The following is a 21,812-nucleotide window of genomic DNA, read 5'->3' as shown; positions in this document are numbered from 1 at the left end:
TTCAAGCCACAGTTATCTCTTGGCTGGATGAGTGCTTTGCTTCCACCCTTACCCACCCTCAGCTTACTCTCAGCACAGCAGCCAGAGTGGTCCTTTGAAGACTTGGGTCAGATTACGTTGCTCCTCTGCTCCTCAAGTGTCTTCACATTTCATGCAGAAAGGAAGCCTTATAATAGTCCTTGTAATGTGACCACCACCACGACCCTTCCTCCCCCACTGCCTATTTTACTCCCTCTCTCAGCTCATTCACTACTCTTCTCCCTCTTGCTCTTTCTGTTCCCAGCCAGTTTGCCTTCTTTGCCATTCTTAGAACATGGGAAGTACACACCTGCTGTAGGACTTTGCCCTTGCTAGTCCCTCTGCCTACTGTGTTCTTATCCCATATCTGCATGACTCCCTCCCCTCCTTTGAATCTTTACCCAAAATGTCCTTTGTAAAGAGGCCCTCCCTGGCCTAAAATTACAACCCCCTACAACTTAGCATTTTCTGTCTCCCACCTATAGAATACAGTATATTCTACTCATACATCTTTTTTATTTTCTATCTTCTATACTAAAATGCAAGCCCCTTGAGGGTAGGGATTTTCTGCCTTATCTCCAAGACTTAGAACAGTTGTTGCTTAGCACATGGTGGGCTTTCAATAAATATGTGTTAAATAAGTGGAAGAAAGAACCTATGAAGGTGAACATAATTATTATCTCCATTTTACAGGTTAGGAATCCAAAACTTAGAGAAATTATGTCATGTACCCAAGGTCGTATAGCTAGTAAGTGATACAGTTGGAATTCAAAGTGAAATCTGTACACTCAAAACCCATGCCCTTTCCACTATGCCTCTCTGGTCATGTCACTTAGGTCCTCTGAGCTCTGGTTTTCCCATCAGCATAAGTGGCATTATTGCCTTTTTGCTTGCCTCACAAGGAAACAAAAAGGTTATAAAACCAAGTGATGTAAAAATATCCTGAGAACTTGAAAATGCTTTACATGTACAAGAGGGTGATAGTAATTCTTTGTTTTCTTATAGAAGTTTTACAGTTTTTGCTTTTAGTTTTAGTTCTTCAACCCACTTCAAATTGGTATGAGGTAAGGGTTGAAGGTTTTTTTTCCTCATACGGGTATCCAATTGTCCCAGGAACATTTTTTCAAATATCTATCCTTTCCCACATTGAGCTGTCTTGCTTTTATAAATAAACAAATATCATGATTCTGATTTTATGTATTTGGGCTTATGAATGTTTGAAATGAACTTAAAAAGAGAGAATAGCATAGTTTTTGCTATTCCATCAATATCATGATATTCCATGTTTACAATACATTCTCATTTATTCTCTTCAGGCCAGTGTTGTACTTAAGAAACAATGATGAGAATATTTTCCAAAGAGGAATTATACCCTCTCTAATGCAGGTCCCAGATAGGAAACAAAAAATACATACAAATATCATATTCATGGACTAGAACACTCAACATTGTTAAGATGTCTGTTCTTTCCAAATTGATCTATAGAATCTATCGGTTCAGTGCAGTCCCAGTCAAAGTCTCAGCAGGATTTTTTGTAGAAATTGACAAGTTGATCCTAAAATGTATATGGAAATGCAGTGGCTAGAATAGTCAAGACAGTTTTGAAAAAGAACAAAGTTGAAGGACATTTAGTGTGAGATTTCAAAACTTTCTATAAAGCCACAGTAATCAAGACACTGTGATATTGGCATAAGGATAGATGTGTGAGTCAACACAGGGAGGAAAGAAAGCCTACAAATATATCTATTATGTCTGTGGTCAATTGTCTTTTTTTTTTTTTTTTTTTTAACCAAGATGCTAGGGCAATTCATGGAGAAAGGATAGTCCTTTCCACAAATGTTGCTGGGACAACTATATATCCACATAGGATAAATAAATAGCCCTTTCCTGATACAAGGCATGAATATTCATTCAGAATGGATCACAGACCTAAGACTAAAAGCTGAACATCTAAAACTTCTAGAAGAAACATAGGAGAAAATCACTGTAGCCCAAAGATAGGCAAAGATTTCCTAGGACACAAAAATTAAGAACCGTAGAAGAGGGCTTCCCTGGTGGCGCAGTGGTTGAGAGTCCTCCTGCCGATGCAGGGGACACGGGTTCGTGCCCCGGTCCGGGAAGATCCCACATGCCGCGGAGCGGCTGGGCCGCTGAGCCATGGCCGCTGAGCCTGCGCGTCCGGAGGCCATAACAGTGAGAGGCCCGCGTACCGCAGGAAAAAAAAAAAAGAACCGTAGAAGAAAAAATTCGTAAATTGGACTTCATCAAAATTCAAAACTTTTGCTTTTTGAAAGACATTGTTAAGAAACTGAAAAGACAAGCCCCAGTCTTGAGGAAGATGTTTGCAAGATACATTATCTGGTTAAAGAATTGTATCCAAAGCATATATAGAACTCATACAACTCAGTAATACGACAAACTACCCAGTGGAAAAATGGGCAAAAGATTGTAGTAATTTATTAAAGAATATAAAAGAATGGCAAATAAGCAATGCAAAGATGTTCAATATGTTAGGCATTAAAATAGACAAGGTTCCCCTGCACACCCGCTAGAATGCTTATAATCAAAGCCAACAATACCAGGTTTATTAGCAAGGATGCAGAGTAACCAGAATTCTTATACATTGCTGGTGAGGATCTTAAATGGTACAACCACTTTGGCAGTTTCTTTTAAAATTAAAATTACCATATGAGCAATTCTAATCCTACTGATTTCCCCAAAAGAAATGAAAACAAGTCAACAACAAAGATATGTACATGAATGTTTATAGTATGTTATTCATAATTGCCAAAAAACACAACAACCCAAATGTCTGACAGGTAACTGGGTAAGTTATGGTATATCTGTACCCTCTTAATATTGCATGCAGCCAGTGTGTGAATCTCAGGATCATGCTGAGCAAAAGAAGCCATATGTTTATGTGAAATTCTAGAAAAGGCAAAACTAATCGCTAGTGACAGAAATCATTATCAGTGGTTGCCTGAGCCTAGTGTGGGTGTTATTAATTGCAGAAATGTGTGAAGAAACTTCTAGGGGTGATGGATATCCGTCTTGATTGTGGTTGGTCTTTAGACAAGTGTATATATATATGTTTGTGAAAAACCCTTTAAACTGCATAAAAATCGGGTGCATTTTTGTGTTGTATACTAGTTATACCTCTCAATAAATTTGATTTTTTTAACGCGACAGAAACTGAAAAATCTAAGTAAAAATAGAATTTAGGCCACTATAGAGCACAACTGAAAAATGTGTGAACTCCATGTATTAAGGATTTTAATTACTTTAAAGTGGTAAATGATTACTGACTACACAGGAGTAGCAGAAGGGCATTCCCTTCGGTCTTGCTCACTTTCCACATTGTGATTATGAGGGCTTGGAGGGCAACAAAGTAGAAGGGAGACCAGAATTTGAAACTGTATTTGGATAAAATAACACCTTGTCACCACCGTCACGCATACCAGTCCAGTCAACTGCTGAATTCTCTATTGGTGTCAGAGGAGAGATTTAGCTTGCTGTGTGAAGACTGATGAACTTTTTTGAAATTGTGTAGCATTAGATGAAAGAGGACTGAAGTGCTAATGTCTGTGTAGGCCAGTCGTTTGGTTTTAGAAATAGTAGAAAATACAAGAAAATAGCAGCAAACTTGAGTGAGAGATACTTGAGGCTTTTATAAATAGACTAGACTGGTAAATGCCTGCACCTACAGATGGTGTAGGCATAGTATTTGAATTTCAGCAAGGTATTTGAATAATATTTCTCATGATATTCTTGAGGATAAGATGGAGATATGTAACAAATATGAAGAATTTAACTAGGTTCATAACTGTATTATTGTCATACCTGAAGGTCTTAAGCTAGGAGATTTTTGTTTTCCTTCTTCTCTTGAATCTGACTGCGTATTTACAGATAACTTAGATGAGGGCATCGTTAGCATGCTGATCTTTTATAACTTATTTTTTAGTGAAAAGTAACATTTTAATAAGCTGAAATTATAGGTCATGTCTACAAAATATGAAGTCTTATCCAAGTCCAAAAAAGAGAAGTATACAAATGTTGGATGAGGGAAATGGTTTTGTGGGAGCAACGCAAGAACAACAACTCTCTAGGGTTGTAATTGAATATAATTTTAATAGGAGTCGGTTGAGTGACTGTGGCTGCCATAATAGTAATGGCTGGTGCAATAAACATTTTTTCCCGCTGTAAGGAAGATGAAGATTAATTTGGGTTTTGTTTTTGTTCTGTTTTTCCAAATGTAAGTGAGATCATACAGTATTTGTCTTTCTCTGACTTATCTCACTTAGCATAATGCCCTCAAGATCCATCCATGTTGTCATAAATGGCAGGATTTCCTTCTTTTTTTATGGCTTATTCCTGTGTGTATGTATGTGTGTGTTACATTTTCTTTATCCATTCATGGACGCTTAGGTTGTTTCCACGTCTTGGTTGTTGTGAATAATGCTGCAGTGAACATGAGAGTGCAAATAACTCTTTGAGATCCTGATTTAAATTTTTTTGGATATATATATACCCAAAAGTGGGATTGCTACATCATATGGTAATTCTGTTTCTAATTTTTTGAGGACCCTGCAGTCTGTTTTCCATAGCAGCTGCACCAATTTATATTCCCACCAACAGTGCATAAGTATTCCCTTTACTCCTCGCCAGCACTTGGTATTTCTTGTCTTTTTGATAATAGCCATTCTAACAGATATGAGGTGATATCTCATTGTGGTTTTGATTTGCATTTCCCTGGTGATTAGTGACGTTGAACACCTTTTCATGTATGTACCTGTTGGCCATTTGTATGTCTTCTTTGGGAAAATGTCTATTTTTAAAACTAAATTGGGGTTTTTGCTACTGAGTTGTATGAGTTCTTTATATTTTTTGGGTATCCCCTTATCGGATATATGATTTGCAAATACTTTCTCCCATTTGGTAGGTTGCCTTTTCATCTTGTTGGTGGTTTCCTGTGCTGTGCAGAAGCTTTTTTGTTTGGTGTAGTCCCACTTGTTTGTTTTTGCTTTTGTTGCCTTTACTTTTGGTGTCAGACACAAACAACTTGTCATCAAGTCCAATGTCAAGGAGCTTACTGCCTATGTTTTCTTCTAGGAGTTTTATGGTTTCAGGTCTTACATTTAAGGGGAGGATGAAGATGAGACTCTCACTCTAGTTTGTGTTGATCAGATCAAATCTAGAGCATTGTATTTCCTTTCGGGGCATCATATTGTGGTCTAAAAAGAATGTTGAAAAGCTGAATCTTGGATAAGACCTTGGAAGAAGCAGTGTAGAGAACAAATTTTACTGGATGATTTGCCAGCTTTAAGATTAAATTGAGTCTGTAAATGGACACTTTTTCTTTTACAAGGAAGGAGACTCCTAACAGAAACCTATCAAGAGAATGATATTCATTTAGTTTATAGCATGTTTTTTCTTTCCTGCTACTTTTATAAACTTATAAGGTTCTACTTAACATCTTCGAAAGGTAAGAAGGCGGTCCAATTTAATTGTCCTATGTAATGGATAGATTTTTGCATCATCTGTAGCAAAGTCAGTTTATTCTTATTCCCTTCCTTACCCTCAACCAGTTATGTGGTTTTTGGCGTCTTCCACTGTAACTGGTTGGTGCTTAGGAAATAATGGTTTAGTGTCAGCCTATAATATAATTATTTAGGGTAGTAATTACTCTGGAATATTATGTAGGGATTGAGGTATGATACCTATCCCATTTTTCCAGCTGGGGAATTTAAGTCTCTTTTCTTTCCAACCTTCCATTATATAGACCTGGATTTCTGTTCTTTTGCTGCTTTTGTTATAGAAGTGTTACAGAAAGAGTTTATTAAATGAGATATAAGTTAGTAAAGCAATTTCTAAACAATAGAGGATTACACAAGAATAAAGTAGTATTATTTCAAGTTGCAGCTATATGCAACTTTGGCCTATAATAGATTTATGCTGTTTATGGTTATATCACTAGCTCAGCCATCATATTTATATCTTGTTAATTACCTAGTACTTTCTTGGCCAGAAATTTTCTGTCTTCAGCCCTCTAGTTACATTTCTGTCTACCTTATTCTTGCTGTATTTCTTTGTATCAGATTTGTTGAGAGGATTGACACTATCCATCAAGAAATACCTTTATCTTCCCATCTTATAACTTCATCATGCCTCCGTATTCTCATGCATACCATCCATTTGTTGTTATTGTTGTTTTTAATTTCAAAGGAGACAGAATGTCTTTTCAAAGACCAACACCTTATCTGTGCACTAAATACCAGACTGAAGCACTGAGCTCCACCGCCAGCACCATCACCTGTCCCCTTTTCTTTCTAATGAGGATAAGGTCTCCCCATCTTGGAACAGCTTTTGATTGAGACTCATTTTTCTCCATCTGTTTTTTACCTTTGTTTGCCACTGCAGAACTTTTTAAGCAAATGAGACCTATGACATCATGTTTTTTTTCAATGGAAGAGTGACAGTGTGATGTAGTATATCAAACGCTAGGCCTAAAAAATCATAACAGCAAGATAAGTTCAGATTGTGATAAATGCTGTGAAGGAAGTAAACAGTATCATGTAAGAGTAATTGGAGGAGAAGGAGTTACTTGTATAAACAAGTAATTTTAAATGAAAATTTGGTCTGAGAAAAAATTTCGAGATCTTGATCTCTGGATGAGAAAATTTAATTGAAGGTTTAAAATTTAATTGAGAAAGCATAAATAATAAACTTAATTATTTGCAAATCTTTCATTTTACAGTGTTCATTACATAATTTTGATTATATCATTTGAATTTTAAGGTTTTACTTTAAGGCAAAATTTATTTCCTAACAGTCATTGTTAGATTTCAGAAGTCTCATATGTCTGTTCTTTCCAGTATTAAATGAAGAAAAATAACCTTGATTAGGACATTATATGCATCTTATCGTAGTTGATTCAACAGATATGTATTGAATACCTGCCACGTGCCAGGCACTGTACTAGGCACTGGGGATAAACAGAAATAAACTAGACACAGCTCTTTCCCTCAATCAATTCAACTAAGACAGTTTTTAGGGGTATCAGATGATTTAAACTTACCATTGACTTTGAAATAGATTCACTGTGTCCATTACATTAGAAAGTAAGCACATCACTAGTTTTAAGAAGGTCTTTTTAGAATATATAATTCTACTTTTAAAAATAGTTTTATCAAATGGAGTTTACATTCCAAATAGAAAATGAACATAGTCAGGTGAAAAAAATACATGAATCAAACTGTTAAAATAATTACTACATAACTGAACAGGGGAAAGAAAGATCACTTGTGGTTGACTCTTGGGAAAGCTTCACTTAGGAGTCATAATGTATATTGAATCTTAAAGAATAAGTATGATTCAGTAGAGAATAGAATGAAAGCTAATTTGGTGTGAGAGGGGAGCATTGGTCACAGAGGTGGGATTAAATACCAAGGTATACTTAAAGGACCTGGATAAATAGGCTTGACTGGAGTGGAAGGTTTGTATTGGTAAATAGTAAAAGATAAAGCAAAGTCTTTCAATAGAAAAGATTTTGGTTGTACCATAATAGTAATATGGTCCTAAAATCCTTAGTTCACTTGCAGTCTATTTTACTATTTCTTATTTAAAGGGGTTATGTACAGTTTGCAGTTGTATCATGATTCTAAATAAATCTTTATTTATACCCCTAAATGTGTTCTGTAGATACTGAGGCCAGAGTCTTTAGCTCTACTCAGGTTAAAATGATGTTTTGTTTTTCAGTTACTTACACGCCAAGTCAATCATCCACAGAGACCTCAAGAGTAATAGTATCCTTCTTGAATTTGTCTGCGAAGTTTGAAAACATCCTGACCTTTTCTCCTGCATTTTATCTTCACATTATGTAAAAACAGTTTTCATGCTAAGTTCAATAATACACTGTAAAGGGAATTAATAAATGGGTTTACACAAGAGTATAGTAGTACAAGGTACTACAACCTGCTTTTGGTTTTTGAACAATTGACCATTACAAAAAAACCTATCAAGTCATTATGATAGTAGGACTCTTTGCTTGCTTGTTTATGTTCTATAAGCACTACAAGATGCATAGTTTTGTAGCTATCTACTAGTTTCTTTCAGTGCTCTGACCTTGCTCAGTGGTAGTTGAGATGTAACTGAAGGCTCTACATTATATAACAATGAGGTGAGAAAAACGTAACGTTTCGTCTTCCATAAGCCCAAATTAAGATCCTGTCTGCCAGTTGCCTTCCTTCATTCCAGTGAAGAGCCTTTACAGCTTTCCCAGCAGTGCCAGAAAGATATTTGGGCCTACATTACTAAAATCTAATGGGAAAGTTTCAATGTCTCCCATAAACTTAGGAAAACATCTCACCTCATCCTACCACATTTCAAGCACCAAATATCTTAAAAGCAGGTCACAGAGTCCAAATAACACTGTTTTTAAAACATATTTATTAACTTTAAAAGGAAATATGAAGTACTATACTTCTTTAAAGAATATCATAATATATAGAATTATAGAAATTAGATCTCTTACCTAAATTTTTCATAATGGTTGCTTTGATAGGAAAATGAGATCTGTTATTTTCCTTTACTTACTACACCTCAGATATTTTTCTTCATGAAGACCTCACAGTAAAAATAGGTGATTTTGGTCTAGCCACAGTGAAATCTCGATGGAGTGGGTCCCATCAATTTGAACAGTTGTCTGGATCCATTTTGTGGATGGTAAGAATTGAGGCTATTTCTCCATTAATTAAATTTTTGGACCCTGAGATGCTGTTGAGTTATTAGAAAGTCACTGAAGATTTCAACTATATAGTATTTTCATAGTTCTCAGTATTCACAAAAACCAATGTTGATCTTACTTTATATATAAATAGATTTTAACTTTTTTCTTTATCTTTAAAAAGAATATTATGAAACCAGTTTCAGTATATTTCAAACAAAAAGTGTATTTTATAAACACTGTTTAAATTTTATTCAGATTGTCTCTTTAAAATATTTTGTGTTCAGAATGTTCTGTGTATCCGGTTTCAAAAAAAAAAAGTATGCAATTTAAGCAGGTGTGATCTGCAGCCATTATTAAGGTTTCAATAAAAGAATTACTCCTTTTAAGAGAGAGACTGTTTCACAATCTTATTTAAGCCTAAATTGGAAAGTTACTTTCTTTAGACTAGAAAGAACTGTATAATTATGGGCAGCCGGGAAAGGAAAGACAAAAAGAAAAATGAAAGGTAGATTTTTAACACTGTCAGTTTTGTGGGCCCTGCATAGCTCTTTCTTTCTTTCTTTATTCCTATTTCTGCTTTGCGGAAAATAAGAAAGATAAGTTATAAGAGAAGGGAACTAAAACTTCTGTGCAGTTACTTTCAGCAGGCTGTGAAAAGGGCAGCATAGGATCATTTTCTTAAGCCAGCTGTTCTCAGAAGGGTCCTTAAGACCCTGTCAGAGGTCCCCAAGGTCATCCTGTGTGAAACTAGATTTTTCTTCATATTCTTCAACACATCAGAGCAGATTGAATGCATAAGCAAATATGTGACTCTAGCTGACTGCTGTTAAACCAGTCAAAAAGAATTGCAGGGACTTCCCTGGTGGTCCAGTGGTTAAGACTCCACGCTTCCACTGCAGGGGATACGGGATCAGTCCCTGGTCGGAGAATGAAGATCCCACATGCCGCGCAGCATGGCAAAAAAAAAGAAAGAAAGAAAAAAAGAATTGCAGTACTATTCTTCTCACTAAACTTTGTTTTTGAAAATACAGTTACTTTTCATTAAAAAAAATGGGTGATCTATGTTAACATCTAATGACTGTTTTGTTATTTAAATTAATAAATATTTTAACAGTTTCTCAGTTAAGTTTTAATATGATGAATATCCACAGGTATAATCCACATAAACAGAAGCTTCTTGGGGTTGTCCATAATTTTTAAGACTGAAAAAGAGTCCTGAGACCAAAAAGTTTGAGAACATCTGCTCCAAGCTGAATACAGGGTGTCCCAAAACTCTTAGTGCAGTTTTAAGCTTTAAATAACTGAATCTGCAGTAAGACTTTGGGACACCCTGCTGGAAATAGAAAAGCTGCAAGGGCTTTCAAAGCCACATTGGCCTAAATTCCCTGAACTTATCTGTAGCAGTTCCATAAAGAGAATTCCAAGGTAGGATTCTGAATTAGTCAAGATACGCCTAGGGTTAAATTTGGCCGTGATTTCTTGTAATAATAACTGGCATTAGAGTGGCAAGGTGGGAAGGGGGCGGCATTGGACTAGGAGTCAGAAGGTCTGTACTCTCGTGCTCTGTTTGACTCTTAACTTGCACGTTCCTTGACCTCCTCCAAGTCTCTCCATCTTTAACATTGGGTTGAACTAGTGGATTTTGAATGCATTTTCTCAGGTTTAGTAATTAGAGTTAGCTATATTTTTTTCTTCAATATGTTTGTTTTAATAAATAATTATAAACAGGAAGCTAATTAATAATTGTAATCTGGATCTCAGATACCTTTAAGGCATATACCTTGTAACAAAGATAACAGTGTATCCTAAGGGGGAGAGAAATTGCAAAACCTACAATTATAAAGAAACAATTGTTACATGTTTTAAAGGTGTGTTTATTTTAACTACTGCGGGGAAAGTTAGGCTCAGTCAAGTCTCCAGATTTGTCCTTTTCCAAAAACCTTAGTTTATACAGTTTATAGACTACTATTACACATGAAGGTTTATATTTTCTTTTAATTTCTTTTTTGTTGATACCTGGGTAGATGGGTTCATCCTTTATTCCATCAAGCTGCGTTTTAAGACAAGAGATTAGTCAGTAGTACACTTAATTGTTGAGTAAAATCCTTTTGGGTTGATATTGCCTTCAGAAACAAATATGGTATTTCCATAGACTAGGAGAGAAGAGTTTGTTCAGAACCAAAGGTTATGTAATTCGCTGAATTATTTACAATAGTATTCTCAACCTTGCTTTATTTATATCTTAAAGAAGAAAGAAACTTCTGTGAAAATTTTTACAAATTACTAAATTAATTGAAAATAAATCATGCGTTTCTTATAAATAGATCCCATACGACATTTCATCAAACGATCTACCAACAACAGTGAGATAAAACTAAATTTTAAAAGGGTAGTTCTTACACTGTCCCTCACAGAAATTGTGTTCTGGCTTTGAAAATTATGTCTGTATCATAACCAGCCTCTTATATTCTGGCTTGTTCATTACATCACAGTTGTATGTGGTTTATTTTGCGCTGTACTAGCAAGAGCAGTTATCAATAAAATATATGACAAAAGCAAATAGATAAAACCTTCTTCACTGCATGCCCCCGCCCCCCCGCAATCCTTTACTCTCATCTGGATCTCCCACACATCTTTCATCAGTGGTTCTCAACCTTGGTTGGACATTAAAGTCATCTGGGGAACTATAAAAACTCACAATTGAAGCTGTTCCCATCCCCAGACTCTGATGGTATATTATTGGGCTAGAATGTAGTCTGGATGTTGAGAGGTTAAAGGCTGCACAGGTGAGTCTGTTTTGCAGGTGAGGCTGGATGCTCTTACTGCCTGCCTTGAGAGATAGCCTGACCTGCCTTACCCTGACCAATAACCAAGAATCCTGTCCCAGGTCTTTCATTTTTGCAGTTAGTCCTGGTTTTGGTATCAAGTTAATGTTTTCACAAAGTTTTTTTAATACCCTGCAGTTGCTCTAATTTCTTCCAAATGAAACAATACAGAAGATGCAAGGTGAAAGAACTCCTTTAAGCTAAGATTTAATCAACTGTTTATTGTATTTCATGTAAACAGCTAATAAGAAATCTATCTGTAGAATACAGTGACTGAAATGTGTAAAAATGTAACAAATATGATTAGATCTGTATCTTTGCCCAAGAAGCAGCAGCCAAAAGATTCTTTATACCATCTTCTACTAAATCTACCTACTGTCTATTGCTTTTGTTAATAAAGCATCCATAGCATATTTATACCGTTTTTGGAGGCAAGAAAGGAGTTTGAGTTTATCAGTCTTGAAATTTTACCTTTATTGTCTAAGGTGCCCTGAGATAAGGAGAATCATTTGTACCAATGGGAAAACTTAAATTCTAAGGTGATTACCATAGTGGTTGTGCTACTTCCAAACATCTCATAACAACAGGTCTAGTATTTCTTTCCTGAATCAGGAATGGAAGGTAGGAACTCACTCTTGATAGGGTAAGTCATGGGAAAAATTCAAATGGCAGTGATGGTATTTTGTACAGAAAGAGGGCAGCTGATAAAATTATAAAATCTTAGTAATGTATATAGAATCTCAGCTAGTACTGCCTCTCTCAGAGTTTACAGAGCATTTTTTTAAATTTATCTTTCATAATCAGTTTTATTTCTTTGGCCATAAGTAAGAGAATTGATTACATATTACATGGGTTATTTAATGATAGAAACATTGTTCTGGGAATTATAATAGTTTGGTTTTCAGTCTTTATTCAGTTGATGTGAAGAATAAACAAGAATATTTTTCTTTTTATGTTCTACCAGGCACCAGAAGTAATCAGAATGCAAGATAAAAACCCATATAGCTTTCAGTCAGATGTATATGCATTTGGGATTGTTCTGTATGAATTGATGACCGGACAGTTACCTTATTCAAACATCAACAACAGGGACCAGGTAAATATTTACCATCTCTCGAGGTTCATTTTACTGTTTGTAGAAAGGCTCCAGTTCATTGTAGAAAAGAGGTATTGGATCCTGGGTAAGCATGAAAGATAGATCTCTTGATCTTTGTCACCAGTTTTAGAACCTTTTGTATACTGTTGGCAGTAATAGTAGCATGTAAGGCCTTTCCTGGAAATACCATGCTTAAATCTTGTAGTGGAGTGAAACTCCTGATCTTCTGACTAGAAACTAGAGATGCAATAATGATTATACCTCATGCCTCTTGACCATGGCACAGTTAGAAGAATGAGCTCTGCTGCTACAGCATCTGGACTTATCCCTTTTACTCTATCACAGATTGTGCTCTCTGAGCCAGGCCCTCAGCTCTGAACTTCTTTATATCAAATCCTTTTAAAATTATTAAGATTTCTCCATACTTCTTAAATTTTTAAAACTAGGTAAATGAAAGGACTGTTACATCATGCTTTCATTTTTCTGTGGTGAGAATTCAAGTACGAGGGAATTTTTTACTTCTCTCTTCCTAAAAGTTTCTGTTCTCTGTTCCTTACCTTCCAAAGTATAGCCTCGTGCAGCTCTTTGCCTTTTCGATCCCAGCCATATTAAATTCACCTAGTCTTTTAATACTGGCCAAGAAAAATGAATTGTCTTTACTGAAATTACCTCATATACCTCAACATTTTAAAAGTGCATGTGTGTGTGTGTGTGTGTGTGTGTGTGTGTGTGTGTGTGGAGATTGCCGCAATTACAGTTAATATAATAGAAAACAATAGTTGACCATATAAACTGTGATTAAATAATATTTATACATTATACTGTGATGTACATGTGAATCACCTGGATAATTTGTTTAAAAAATGGAGATGCTGGAGTAGATTCTGATTCAGTGGGGTGGGTCCAAGCATCTGCATTTTTAATAAGTTTGCTAGTTGTTTCTGATACATACCAAAGTTGAGAATCACCAGTGTAAAGAATCTTCAAAAGCATGAGTGTTTTATGTGTTTGATCATAACCTCCCAACCTAATGAAATGATAATTTTTAATGTATAAATATATTACTTCATTTAGTAGTGTTTTGGTCAACAGTTCAACTCTCAGTCTTTTTGGTGATACTGAAGCTTTCTGAAGATACTGAGTAGCTTTCTCACTAAGAACTTATAACTATCATGTGGTATCAGAGAAGTAATCTAAGTTGTCATATACTTTGCATATGCTTATTGAATCACCATATGGCCCTTACCCAACAGTGGTCTTGATTCTCTATTTTGAGAATTTTCAAAATGACTGCCTTTCTACATAAGTCAGCATAAAACTAATTTTTTAAATTGCTGTTTGGTCTTTCTAACTACTTTCATAGCTTTAGAGTGTTGGATTATAGCTTTAAGTGTTAAAAAGGAATCTATGACCTGGCTTCTGATGATCTGATCTTTTAAGCCTCCATGAAACTTCGATTCAGGACGGACCAAGATAGTAGCTAAAGAACATAAAAACATTGAAACATTGCACTTAGTGTACTTGTGACAGATCCTAGATCACTGAGATGATTGATTTGACGATAGCAGTCTGAAGAGCAAGATTGTCTCTAATTTAGCAGCTTCACGTGCTCTGCCTTTTACAGTCTTATTAACTCAACCATACAGCATAATACCCCATGCCGTGTTTAATTTTCCTATGCATTCTGTTCTTCTAGAGGAATTACGAGGGAATTTTAGTTTAGTTTTAATTGATTTATCATAGAGACTACAAATAATAAAAATTTATGAACCTAAGATCTGGATGAAATCCATTTGTCAGTAAATAAGTTTATTTTAATGAAATAATAAAGTTATATTATGGAAATAAGTAGTAGTGTCTCCAAAATATGGAAAAAGCGTCCCAGAGTTCTGCACTCATCCACTTCTTGGCATTTTAGGTGCTTTGTCCTCCATGGGAGTATAATAAATGATGTGGCAAGGGCTTACTCTCCATGAGAGAAGTAAGTGAGTGACCAACAGAAGGGTAAGGCCTTTACTAGTTAATTCTTTCTGGGAGTATAGTTAGAGCCTTCTGGAATATGCCAGTCTGAAACCAAGTATTTGATGAAGAAAAAGGATATGAAAGAATTATATACTCTTCCCATCATCCCCATTCTACTTCATTACCTTCTAGTCTGCTTTCTTCAAGTGGCGCTTTCCATGGAACTCCCTCTTTTGAATCAGTAACTCTAGTCATCCTCAGTGAAGTAACCCCCAGGTACTGTTCCATCCATCTCCTTGATTTGATTTTTCTTTCTCTCATACTTTGATCTCCATGGCTCTCAGATTGGACTTCTATTTGAAAATCTAGGAATATTCTTTTTTTTCCATGGGAGATAGGACAGCTGCTTCATTACCATATAATATGGTAATGACCCATGCCCCTATACTCTCACCCCCCCATAGTCTGAGGTGGCAGGTTTTGCCTGTAAATTCAAGGCAGGACTCTGGTAAAGCAGTGTGATGTAATGGCAGACCTTGGACTCATGACCTGCATGACCTGGCCACTGTACCTCTCTAGGTATCTTTTCTTTTTCAATTATTAAAAATAAGAGAATGAACTAAAGAATTCCTTAACAGTTACAAAGATTGAGTTCTTTCCTAAAACAGGTTTCTTAGCTCCTTGAGGGATGACCACCTCTATGTTACTTTGCAGAGTAGCATGCCTTTTTACTTCACTTACCCTAGTGCCGAAAGTCTGAGAAATTGCTTTGCATTTTTCCCCCTCTTTATCATTCTGTTTTGCTCTCTTTCAGTGCAGCTTCTTTACTAAATTGGGATTAATAATGTGCTCAGTTAAGCTAGGTATATTGGCTTTTTTTTTTTATTGGAGCAGACGTGCTGTGTCATCTTAGAAGAAAATAGCATAACATTTATTATTTCACGTGAATTCCAGTTATCATTGCTATAGCAAACCACCAAAAACGTAGTGGCTTAGACAAATTGTAAATCTGCAATTTGAGCTTCTCTCAGTGTGGAAGGCTTATCTCTTTCATATGGTATTATTGGCTGTGGTAGATTCACTGGGTGTTAAAGGATCTACTTCCAAAATGGCTTGAAAACATACCTGAGAAGGTATGTGACCAGTTAGCCGTCAGCTGGAAGCTTAGTCTTGGCCGAGGGCCAGGGGCCTCAATTCTTCTCGACATGGGTCTTTCTGTGACGACTTTTTCACGGGAACCTTGGACTTTCTCACAGTATGGTGGCTGGGTTCTAAGCACAAGATCTCAAGGAGACAGAAAATGATAATAAGTACCAGTGTCTTATCAACATGCAAATTATTTTATTTTAATAAAAAATTTTGATATCTACTGTATGCAAAAGCTGTGAGATATAGAAGGATGCAAAGGTGAATGAAACACAGGCTGTGCTCTCAGTTCTGTTGAGGCAGTGCAGGGGGTGATGTTGAGGATGAGCAGACCTGTGCTCCAGTAACACAGAGGAGTGAATGAAGGGGTAGGGATACCAGGAGTGCGGCTGTAGATGGAGAATGAAAATAACCAGTCCCAGAATTTCAAACTGAGCTATTGATTTTGTAGTTAAGTGCTACTTGAATTTTCTATCCATGAATTACATCCAGGAAAGACCTTTCCTTTAAGCTTAAATAGTTGCAAAGAATGTAATTTCCAGTGTATTATATTGACATTTCAAAAAAAAAGCGTTATATCATTCTTTTAAATGTACCAAATAAAATCTAAACGTCATACTGATTTGATTCTTACCATCATCACTTGTTTAAAAAATAAAAAACCTCGGGCTTCCCTGGTGGCGCAGTGGTCGGGAGTCCACCTGCCGATGCAGGGGACGCAGGTTCGTGCCCCGGTCTGGGAGGATCATGCGTGCCGCCGAGCGGCTGGGCCCGTGAGCCATGGCCGCTGAGCCTGCGCGTCCGGAGCCTGTGCTCCGCGGCAGAAGAGGCCGCGGCAGTGGGAGGCCCGCGTACCGCAAAATAAGTAAATAAAAATAAAAAACCTCTTCATTAGTTTTTGGAATTTTACATGGCTCTTTTTTTGTCTGTAAATTATTTGTATCCTACTTCCTCCACAGAATTTTTTCCCTAATGTAACATATTTGTGTGCTCTAAACCCTTTTATTGCTCATTCAAATTATATCTCTGCAACAAAAAAATGTGCTTAAATTTAGAACTAAAAAAGTTTTTCCCAGTGACTTTAGGCTGTTAACTTTTTTAATTCCAAATTATGCTATTAATAATTATTAAATATATAACTGATGAAAATAACATGAGTTTTGATATAAAGAAACAGGTAAAATTTTATTGGAAGTGTGTTTCTTAATGAGCAACATGGGACTTTTGTTTTCTCTTCAGTCATTTATTTGTGAAAAATATGACCTTTGCTAGAATAAGCTGGGACTTAGCGTCAGTCCTTCTAGTTTTATTTTTAAAGAAGTAAGTGCTGAGGAATATTGTTCAAATAAATAAGAATATGGGAAAGTCAGGAGTTTTGTTATAACCACATGCAGAGTTCAGCAGACCACCTTCAGGTTCAGTAATTCATTAAGTCTTATAGAACTCACTGAAAGTTGTTAATACTCACGTTATGGTTTATTAAAGCAAAAGGATACAGATTAAAATCAGCCAAGGGAAGAGGCACATAGGGCAGAATTCAGGAGAGTTTCACATAGGGAACTTCCAGTTGTCCTCTTCCCGTGGAATTGTGGCCAGCACTCAGTTCTCCTGGCAGTCATGTGTGACAATGTGCAGGAAGTGTTGCCAACCAGGGTAATTCACTGGAGCCTTGAGTTATTGTTGGGCCTCAGTCACGTAGATAACAATTGACCACCTCTGTTGTTGACCTTAGTTTTTAGCCTCTACAGAGGTCAAGCTGATACCATATAACTTAAAGCCCCCTCTGTAGAATCACATTGATAGCATAGACTATCTGACATGACCTTAGACTCCCAGATAAACAAAGGCACTCTTAACAGGCAGGACATTCCAAGGGCTTAGGGATTACCTCCCAGGAGCCAAAGGCAAAGGCCAGCCCTCTCTTTGGGCAAGATTAGTTCTTTACCATAACCATATCACTGCTTATTTGAACTCATTTCTATAGCATACCAAAAATTATATAATAACTTGTCATTTAAAATTATTTTAACAATCAGCTGACAATTCAGTTAATTTTGCTGAAAGCAAAGAATTGGAAACCAACTGTCTTGCAAAGGGATTTGCTACCCATTCATTAGCGTCCAGTTAGACCAATATTTGGAAGCATCCCTTTGGTACCCTCAGCAGTGTTACACACTGACGCAGTGTGCACGGTAGTTAAATTCCATGTAGGTAAAAGGTGTGCCTTTTGTGAAGTGGGAGAAGGGCAGTTGTGACAGAGGAGATGGAAAGGAGGTTAAACTTTACATCTTCACTTTAGTGGTGCTTGGGCAAATCATCTTATAGTTAAGTAAGGGTTATTACAGCACCAAACAAGAAATAACATAAAATAGCATATCAGACTTGACTGTTCCTAAAATTTATCAGTTCTACCTTGTAACCTGGGATCTCTGACTGGCTCTCTCCACCTTAGCCTCTAGTCTGTCCCTATTGAACCTATTCCCTGTAAGATCAAAACCCCTCTCTCTTCCATGACACCTAAGACTGTTAACATCTGTCTCTGCCCACTTTCAAAAGAACCACAAGTCAGAAAATTAGAAATGTAAGAAATCAGAAAAATTATAAATCTCTGTACCCAGGGAAGACAAGGCTTTTTACTTTATTAAACATTAAATTTTAGTTCCCAGTAGCTTTACCTTCCCTCTGGAGGAGGGTCTGGTTCTCAGACTTATATAACTAAATGCCCCATTAGAGTTTCCTCAACAAAAGAATTTAAAATTCAGATGCCAAAACAACTGTTAAAAAGGTTAACTATTTTGGTTGAGTAGAAGAGGCCCGATCTGTGTTTCAGAATGATTACTATCAGTGGGAAAATGGATTGGATAAGGAGAGACTGGAAGCATGCGGAGCAGTTAGGAGACCTTTGCAGTAGTCCAGGGGTCATGAAGATTTCGCCTTGCAGCACATTAAGTATTGATTCCCCACAGTCTATGGTATATAGGAATCAGAATACTAGTAGCATTGTGTTTTTTAACCTTCTATTGAAGTGTAATGTACATACAGGAAAGTACATGTCATAAGTGCACAGCTTGTTGAATTTTCAATGTTTATATATTTTTCAACTTATCTACAAGGTTATATGATTTGCCTTTTTTTTCCTCCCCAGATAATTTTTATGGTGGGACGAGGATATCTATCTCCAGATCTCAGTAAGGTACGGAGTAACTGTCCAAAAGCCATGAAGAGATTAATGGCAGAGTGCCTAAAAAAGAAAAGAGATGAGAGACCACTCTTTCCCCAAGTAAGAAAAAGCTTTATGTTACCTAGAAGGACAGACTAATATTCTGATGCAGATTTTTAAGCACTTTTTAGAGCACAGTTTGTATTTTACGGATTTGGATTCCATGTGATTATGTGCAGACTCCAGATAAGTAAACACATAAAGGTGATTTTATAAAGGTTGAACAGTGGTACACCTAAAAACTTAGGATCCCAATACAAAATATTCAGAAAGATTTTGCTTTTGTCTAGCAGTTCTCAAACTTTTTGGTCTCAGAACTGTTTTCTAAACTTAAAAATTATTGAAGAACCCCAAAGACCTTCTGTTTGTGTAAGTAGTAATTCCCATTTTAGAAATTAATACTTTTTAAAATATTTATTTATAAATTTATTTAAACATAATAAAACCATTACATGTTAAATAATGTTTTATGAAAAATAATTATATTTTCCCAAACAAAAAAATTTCGAAAAAAGTGGCATTGTTTTAGACTTTTCGCAAATCTCTGCAAAAAGAAGATAGCTGGATTCTCTGCTTTGCATTCATTATGTTGCAATATCTTACATTATATAGCCTCTGAAAACTCCACTTACACTTGTAAAATAATGAAAGTAAAAAAGGCAAATAATATCTTAGTGCTAGTATAAAAATAGTTTTTCTACAGACTACACTTTGTGCACTGCTACTTTTATTCTTCTTGATGGTAAAATTAAACAGGTTGCAAGCATCCCTTTAATGTTAGGTTTTTTTGAGGGGCATTTTTACCTGGGACAAAAAGAGAAGGCAACTGTTGGTACTGTCTGCCGTTCTCTGATTCTTGGAAACTTTCCATTGTTTTTTATCTTTTCAAGTTGGAAGGCTAAAGCCCTCAATTTAATAATCTTTCATAAGCCTCATGAACTGGAACTAAGTACCTGAACAGTCTTAGAAAGTTTAGCTGTAGTAGATATTGTAATATAAATTCCATGTTTATAATGCCTAGAAAAATCACGATAGCGCTGTATAAATCTGTCCCAATGAGTCAGTACAGTTTTCAGGTGGGAAGTGCTGACTCCCATAACTCAGCTACCATGTGGTCCTTTGTGAATGCTATCAGTCCTAGCTCAGTTTCTTAGAAGTCAGTGTTACAGGAATGTGTGAATCTTTTATCCCTATCTAAAGAATTAAAGATTGAATTTTTGCTTTTAACAAGTCTCTCAGGGGCTTGTCCCAGAGCAGGGAGGGGAGGCTGAATGGCTGCATAGGTAGTTATATGTTTTACATATTGGAATTCTACGTTACTATTCCTTTGAGGAAGAGTTGGGTTTTTTTAAACCCAGAAAACCACTGGTTTAAGACCATCAAAATAAACGACCGGTATTGTTGGCCATTGTGAGCAGGACTCTGCACCCTGTTCTCTTTTCACATTCCAGGTGCTAGGGTTTCCTATTAAACGTGGTTGATGTACATTAATAATGCAGATTATATCCTTAGGCTCACTTTTCAAATGGTATTAAAAGGGACAAAATGGTCATATTTCTTAATATAAGTAATATTTTATTCTTTTCATGGTATCAGAAAATGAAATACATATATGAGTATTCCAGATTATTAAAAGCTGCCCCTTTTAAGTATTATTTTTAAATTTTCATTACAGGATGTCTCTTCACACCATACACAAACATAAATTTCAGATGGCTAAAGGTTTATATGTAAAAAACAAAACTATAAAATAACAAATCATTTTTATAACCTTAAGGTAGGAAAGGCTCTCCTAAGCAAGAGGCAGAATCCAGAAGTTATAAAGGAAAAGGTTAGCAGGTATGACTACATTAAACATTTTAAAATTTCTATATAGTAAAAATAATATTGAAAGGAAAACACTGAGAAAAATAATTGTAGCATGTATAATAAAGAGTGTTTATGCTATACAGAGGACTCCTACAAATCCATAAGTAAAAGGTAATCAAAGGAAAATCAACAAAGAATATGCACTGGTGATTCACAGAAGAAGTACAAATGCGGAATGAACTTAAGCACAGGATGTTAGGAATAATAACATCAGTGATAATCAGTAAAATGCAAAGTCACAATTGTGAAATACATTTTGATTTTGTCTCTGAGATTGATAGTATCCAGCATTGGGTACAATGTTGGGAAGTAAGGAAGGAATGTTGGTAAGAATGTAAATTGGTTTGACCTTTTTTGAAAGGACTTGGTAGACTCCATAAACTTAAAATACATACACCTTTTGCTCTGGTAATTCCACTCCTGAAAATCTATGCTATATGCTACAGAATCTGCCCCCACAGGTATCCGGATAAAGACTGTTAACTGTAACTGGAAAAATTAAAGACATAAAGATCAAGGTATCTCTCTGTAGATGGCTTGGATGTCAGTGAGGGAAAAAGAAAGCAATGCAGAAAAATGTGTACTGTGATACCACTTTAAATGGTGGTGAGGGAGGGGATGGGCTCTGTTTTCATATGTGCATGTTTATGCATAGGAAAGGTCCAGAAGAAAGTATAGACTCCTTAACAGTGGTTACCCCTGGAAGGTAGCATTCATACTTTCCTGTATTATTTGAATTTTTATTTGTGTGTTATGCTTATAATTTTAAAAATTTTGTAACATTGCTTCTTTGCCTTCTTATACTAATCACTCTACAGATTACAGTTTAACTTCAAAAAAATTTTTGGTAGCTGAGAAAAATAATAATAGTAGTATATAATGTGTATAATACTATATAGTATATAATCATAGTAGTAGTAATAATGGCTGCTAAAGTTTTATTGAGTACTT

General features: G+C 35.9%; 1 protein-coding gene across 5 annotated transcripts in view; it reads left to right on the top strand.

Moving 5' to 3' along the window:
- The window catches only part of BRAF (B-Raf proto-oncogene, serine/threonine kinase), a 161,361-nt gene that overhangs the window by 125,537 nt on the left and 14,012 nt on the right, over window positions 1-21,812 (top strand). For 4 of the 5 annotated variants that reach the window (XM_060021006.1, XM_060021008.1, XM_060021005.2 and 1 more), the window contains 4 exons: window positions 7,774-7,820; window positions 8,621-8,739; window positions 12,533-12,664; window positions 18,918-19,052. In XM_060021006.1, coding sequence (XP_059876989.1) covers window positions 7,774-7,820; window positions 8,621-8,739; window positions 12,533-12,664; window positions 18,918-19,052 — 433 coding nt within the window. Of the gene's footprint in view, window positions 1-7,773; window positions 7,821-8,620; window positions 8,740-12,532; window positions 12,665-14,582; window positions 14,668-18,917; window positions 19,053-21,812 lie in introns of those variants that run through there. The other variant, XM_060021007.1, reaches the window with a different exon arrangement.

The sequence above is a fragment of the Delphinus delphis genome, chromosome 9 (assembly GCF_949987515.2).
Source record: "Delphinus delphis chromosome 9, mDelDel1.2, whole genome shotgun sequence".
In the NCBI taxonomy this organism is placed as follows: domain Eukaryota; kingdom Metazoa; phylum Chordata; class Mammalia; order Artiodactyla; family Delphinidae; genus Delphinus; species Delphinus delphis.
Note: the sequence above shows the minus strand (reverse complement) of the source record. Positions and strands in the feature narration are given on the sequence as shown.